This window comes from Euprymna scolopes, chromosome 31 (assembly GCF_053919585.1).
Source record: "Euprymna scolopes isolate OS-2025 chromosome 31, ASM5391958v1, whole genome shotgun sequence".
Lineage (NCBI taxonomy): Eukaryota > Metazoa > Mollusca > Cephalopoda > Sepiida > Sepiolidae > Euprymna > Euprymna scolopes.
In genome coordinates this window covers 15,446,385-15,452,824 of record NC_136512.1, presented here as the reverse complement: position 1 = coordinate 15,452,824, position 6,440 = coordinate 15,446,385, and the positions used below count along the sequence as shown (strand labels likewise).

The 6,440-nt window shown below is 32.0% G+C and overlaps 1 protein-coding gene across 1 annotated transcript; it reads right to left on the bottom strand.

The window, feature by feature from the left end:
• Positions 1 to 1,027: 1,027 nt before the first annotated feature.
• Positions 1,028 to 4,973, bottom strand: LOC145255645 (uncharacterized). The gene has a single exon (XM_080114185.1). It carries the CDS (start codon positions 4,899 to 4,901, stop codon positions 3,660 to 3,662), a length of 1,242 nt encoding a protein of 413 aa, XP_079970311.1. The 5' UTR covers positions 4,902 to 4,973; the 3' UTR covers positions 1,028 to 3,659.
• Positions 4,974 to 6,440: the final 1,467 nt, after the last annotated feature.

The following is a 6,440-nucleotide window of genomic DNA, read 5'->3' as shown; positions in this document are numbered from 1 at the left end:
GTAGAAGCACGAAATATTTTTAATTTAAGTAAAATAAAATAAAAAAGCAAAAAACAGGGAATACAGAGTAGGTACCGGTTGTAACCGTTGTCATTGCACTTCCGTCCTGTTTATCAATGTCTAAATTGGAATGTAATATTGAGATTGTAATTCATAAAATAAATAAAATAAAAGGCGCTTCCACACTATTGGGACGAGATTTTGTAGTCGATAAATGGAGTTTTCAGATTAAAAAAAAACAATGGTTTCAACTGATAGCAGGTGGAAAATTGCTGATATCTTGTTTAAATCGAAACAGAAAATGTCCTCTCTTTTGAACTCAATCTTACGATAGCTTTTATCAAATTCTATTTTTATTTTCTTAAATAATTTTCTATCTTATCGATTTCCATAATTTTTTTATATAATCATCTTAATACAAGGAATACGTAGATACCATTGTTTTACAATTAAGTTTTACGATTCCCGAAATTTTGTCCCAAAAGCGCTAAATAAAAAATAAATATTACAATTACAGGAAGAGACTGAGAAAACTTAGGTTTACGAATGAGATTTGATTTAATCAAAACTTTCAAAATATTTCATGACACTTCTAACTATGGTAGACATTTTGTACTATAAACATTAAAAAAAAAAAAATACCAAAAAACAAAAACAAACAAACAAACGTTACTACTTGAAGCAGATTTTCGTTTTTAACTTACTTTAAAGTGTTTATTTACTTTAATTGGATGGATCCAATAATGATAGTGAAAACAAATGCATGAATATGGGTGGATGAAATATTTTCAGTTCTGCAGTTTACGGATCGTGCTATTTTTTTTTTTAATAGGATTTTCACATTAAATCCAATTTTACGGTATTCTTGTTAGGTGAAAGTACATTCATTTACTCATTTTAAGAATGGATCTCTAAATGATAACGTTATCATTTCAGCACGACCCGTAAACTGCAAAAGCACCGAAATATTTACAATGATTGGTATACTTGTAGATAAGGACCCTAAGCTAGTTCACCTAAGATGAGGTTCTATTTTTTTTTTTTTTTTTTTTTGGTGATTAAAATCCCCTGAAAAACTCAGCAGTAACTATCTCTTTAGACTTTAGAGTGGGGGATCAGTTTAGAATATAAATTTAACATGAAATGATCACCCACTTTCTGAACAGAACATTGGAACATGTAACTATTGACTGCTTTTTTTTATGAAGGGGGTCTGCGGACTTACGATTAGTGGTAAGATTAACGAATACCTTTTTAGAGTTATTGTTAAGGCATTTTTTAAATTATTTTGTTTTGTTTTATGGGGCGTATCTTAGGGTCCTTATCAACAAATATTAGCAGTAAAATATATTTTTTCCTTGGTAATTCTTTTAATGGTTACGATGGTTAAAGGAAAAACGTACAAATAAAGTAAAAAAGAAATAAATAAAAAGAAATTGGTAAATAAAATAGTTTTATACAAGTTTAAAAATTCAATTAACTTGAAATGAAATAAAACGAATAAAAACCCTTGATTTTTGTCCAAAATGAAGACAAATAAATAAATAAATTTGCCAATAAAAGAAAAAAAAAGGTTAAACATTTTCCAACACAAGGTTTAAAATTAAATGAAAAATGTAAATTCAAAAAGTAAAAATGAACATGTAGTTTTATAAATATATAATCTATTTAAAAATTATATCGATCATATTGGAAACAAATCGATTTATTTGGTCGATAAGTAATTAAAATAAAATGGCTTGTTTCCCTTTTTTTTTAAAGTTATTTTAGTTCACAATAAATCTCAACAACCGCATAAAATATATAAACTGTTATTTGTTTCAAAAAGCTTCAACAGAACGCTTAAAATTTAATTAAAAAGTTGTTTTTTTTTTCAATTTTACTTAAGTTTGATTATTTTTGGGTGCTTATTTAGTTTAACCCTCATAAAAAAAAAACAAAAAAAACAGGTTTGTTTTACAATCCACAGAGAAAAGTATTAAAACAATGTTTTCAGTACGAGCAATAATGGCGGATAAAACGATAGGGGGACAGTTTTCAAAGCCGGTTTATCATATTGTTTTTTGCAGATTTCGGACTACTTTATGATTGTATTTGAAAGATAAAACCTAAAGTTAATTTCCAAAAGGAAAAAATATATTTGTACACGTGAAAAAAATGTTATTATGAAAATGTTTTCACGGCGACATTCGGAAACTGACAAATTCAGCTAAATTTTGAAGTTAAACAAATTGATTGTAAAAATCGTTTCAAAGATAAATATTAATTTTTTGGGTCTATTTCAATGATAATATCGGTAGTTCGAGAAATTAATTTTTTTTTGGGGGGAGGGGGGAGTTTAACGAATTCATTAATATGTATTTTAGGGGCTTTTTTTCGTAATGTTCCTGTAAAAATTCATTTTTCTTTTTGTTACAATTTACGATGCTTTATTTTTATTAAAAAAAAAATTCTTTACTACTGAAAACCATATCTTCTTTAAAAGTGTTTTTTGTTTAACAAAATAATACGTTTTCACTAAGATTCAAATGAAAATAATGTTTCCATTATATTTCGTGATCATTATTTGATAAATACTGAAAATTTCATTAAAATTGGTTAATTTCCTGATTTTTGTTTATACATTTTGAGCATCGACTTTGCGCGTACCTAAATGTTACCAAAGGCAAGGTAAGTGACTCTTCTACCTAGCTTGATATGTTTGTAATGTTTTTACTTTATGTAAAATTTGTATTTGGTTCGGAAAACGACTAATGTCAACCTGTACACGAGCACAAGGAAAAAAAAAAAAAAAAGGAAAAACGGCCGCGTAACAAATTTTTCCTTGTGCTCGTGCTCGTCTCGTGTACGGGTGACACTAGTTATTTTTCGAATCAAATAAGCATTTTACATAAAAGTAAAAACACTACAAACCTATCCAGCTGGGTAGAAGAGTAACTTATCTTGCCTTTGGTAACATTTATTTGATTTTTGGACTACTTTTGTGTGAATCTCTGGATTGTGAAACAAACCCCCAGAAAATTATAATTGCACAAAAACTTTGTACATACCTATAAGGTAAAAAAAAAAAAAAGGCTTTACACAAAAAATTTATGCAAATTCATCCAGTATTCATATATGGTTTTTATGGGAAAAAAAAAAATAAATAAAAATAAAAAATCCGTGTAAATTTTGGAATCCGTTCTTAACATGGAGGGAAAGGGGGTGTTGAATATTAAAGAGTTATGTCACTTTGACACTGACTTTAATGAAGGTGAAAAATGGCCGATGAGAGAATTCGGCAATCATTTTTTTTTTTTTTTTTTATAAAAATACTGGATGAAGTTGAATAATTTTTGGTACCGGTTCGGTTCTCTTTTTTTTTTTTTCTTTGGTGCTAACGCACTTATATTAACGTAACTATTTTCTTAAATAGTATTTTCAACTTTTAAATATGTTTAATTAAATTGTTACAAAGCACCCTCCCTTCCTCCTGTTAAATCGCTTTTTTTAATAATAACCTTATTATTTCAGCGCGGTAACATAAGTGCATGAGTACCTTTTTTTACCCTAACATGCAAGTACACAAGCTTTTCATGCTATTTTATTTATTTTTACAAGCAGTTTTAAATATTGAAGTGAAACTAGAGCGTCCCATTAAAAAAAAAAAAAAAAAAGTGTCACTTTTTTCTTTTCCCTTTGGCTCCCCAGGTGGAACAACATTTTTGATATTCATCGCTACTGTCAGTTCCTTGCTCTTGGCGATCACGAACCACAACAAACGGTTCTTGTTGGTTATCATTACCAGTGTTAGGAGAGCTTGGACAAGAATCATTTTCGGACAGTTCGAAGGATGTAGTTAAAGGATGCAAAGATGACGATGATGAAGAAGAAACACGGGGAGATTCAGATACAAAGCTGTCGTTGCCAGGACTACTGGGGGAGAAGGTGCAGGTGCACCGGGTTTCTCTGTCGACGAGGGAGTCGACATGGAGACGGGGAGTTTTCTCGGTCAATCTCTTTGGCAGACCGACCGACCTTATAAAACGGACCTCCTTTAAAAACCCAAGAATCTTCGTCTCGTCCAAGAGGACCTCCTTCAGATAGGCGATCTCCGATCCCCTCATCTCGTTCTCGGTGGTCACGAACTCAAACTTCTGTTTTAGGTCGCGGTATTTCTGCTGGAGAACCTCGTATTTTTTTTCCAGATCTTCAAGGTAGTTCTTTTTCTTCACCCGGTTCGCTCTGGCCGAAAGGGCGTTCTTGGAGAGGGCCTTCTTAGGGGACAGGCTTGAGGGAGATTTCTCTGTTCGTGGACTCTCACAACGAGAAGTTGAAGGGACAGCCGTGTCATATGCAGTCGCTGGTTTTATAGAAGTACCCCCAGAAAAATTCGAACTGGAATTATTATTATTATTATTATTATTATTATTATTAGGATCAACAAGGAACTCGTTAATATCTATTCGCGTAGTAGAAGTTGCGTAGTCGTTAAGGGGCACTTTCGGATATTCTCCATAATTTATGGATGAGTTAAGAAAACTCATGTTCTTTGGAAATCCCACCGGCTCAGTGACACCCGGATTTATTATTGTAGGAGACGGCATTAACGAACCACTAGAAAACGTCTCGATTTTATCATCTTTGTTGTCGTTGTTAAAAGTCAAACATGATAGGTAGTTTGTGAATACATCGTCCAAAAGCATAGGGCTTTCGTTCGCCTTTACTGAAGTTGGCGATGCAGGGAGATCTGCCAAGTCATTCTCAAAATGGCCCGACAAATGAGATGTGGACGAGGTGAGAGTCGTAGCCACCGTTTGCAGATTTGGATCCGAGTCTAGCAAAGAGAACGAATCGCCAAAGGACAAATTCGACGGAAAATGATCTGTTAACGCCGTATCAGATTCGTAAGATTCATGCATTATGGATCATGAAAACAGGGAAAATAAAATACCAAATCTGTTTTTTGTCTTTGTGAATAAACTCACCTGAAGTATAACGACGTCTGACAGGAACATGTATCAGCAATCAAATGAACTGACGTTCTGTTTATAATCAGCAGTAGCAGACGACCACTGCCAGCAGCAGGTTACATACTCAAATAAATTTCTCTCTCTTTCTTTTTTTATTTAAAAATTGTAATTATTCATTATTTCACTAAATAAAAATAATTTTAAACAAAATTGTTATTTGAAACTTCAGAAAAGAAAAATTAAAAGTGCAATATCATTATAAAAAACAAAAAAAAAAACACGGCCGTCAAATGGCGTCTTTCATGTGAACATGTGCTTTTTTTTTTTGTTTTCTCTCCTAGATGCTTTGAAAAAAAATAATTAAATCCATTGTTTTTCATTTTAATTGCGTTTAAAATAATAAAAAATATTAAATAAACAAATAAAACCTGATATTAAGAATGTAAAATAATTTGTCTTATTTCGGAAGTTTATTTTTAGATCCACGCAATTTCTTACATTATCGGTAATAGTCGGTCATTTCCGTAAGCAATGGCGACGCCCTTAGAAGTCACATGGTATTTTGTTGTTGTTACAGATTCAAATAAATTCTCTCGCTCCTTTTTTCAATTTAAAAATTATTATTATTCATTTTTTCGCAAAATAAAATTTTTTTAGCAAAATTATCATTTGAAACTTCAAAATTAAATTTTAAAAAAAGTGCAATATCATTATTAAAAAAAAAAAGTTGGGAAATTAATGGCGTCTTCCCTGTGAACATGTGTTTTTGTTGATAATCGTCTGCTCGCTGTTTAGAAAAAAATTAAATAAAAAGAATCAAAAATCCATTGTTTCTAATTTTAATTGCATTTAAAATAATTGATAAAAAATAAAGAAGTCACATCCTGTGGTTTCATTGTGGCTTCATCGTCTGGTACTTATTATCCTTTTTGGCCAGGATCAAAGTGTAGTGTCTGTTCTTCAGATGCGGCACTTCCATTTCTCGTTCTCTTTCAGTGGAGGAGAAATCCTTCACGACTGAGACAATTTTTATTTTTGTACCTTTTCTTCACGTTAAAAATGACCTTGGTGTCTAACTCTGTCCCGTGGGGAGGCATTGTAAATAGGTACAATAAGGGAGACATATTATTGCCCGGTTGTAAAATACGCTTAAGTATGATAGTTTGATTAATGCAGATTTTGTATCTATTATTATACTAGCTTGGGTGCCCGGCGTTGCCTGGGTGTTTTGAGGTGTGTTTTGAGGGGGAAAAAAGTGGTAGTAGGCAGGCAGGCTCGAACCCAGACCGCGAAAGAGGAAAAGAACGTTTAAAAAAAAAAAAAAAAAAAAAAAACGTGACGTCTTTGTGTCTGGTGCGCCCATCGTCAAACCGGAAGTGATGTAGGTTTAAAGTAAGGCTAGACAATCGAAAAGAGGGAGTGACTTTCGAAAATATCGGTGAAAAAAGCGATTCCTCCCTGTAGAAAAGTGTCCAGTTGAGGGTGAAG

Excerpts from the sequence above, each read along its gene's own strand:
- LOC145255645 (XM_080114185.1), bottom strand. The coding sequence starts at position 4,901 with ATGCATGAATCTTACGAATCTGATACGGCGTTAACAGATCATTTTCCG.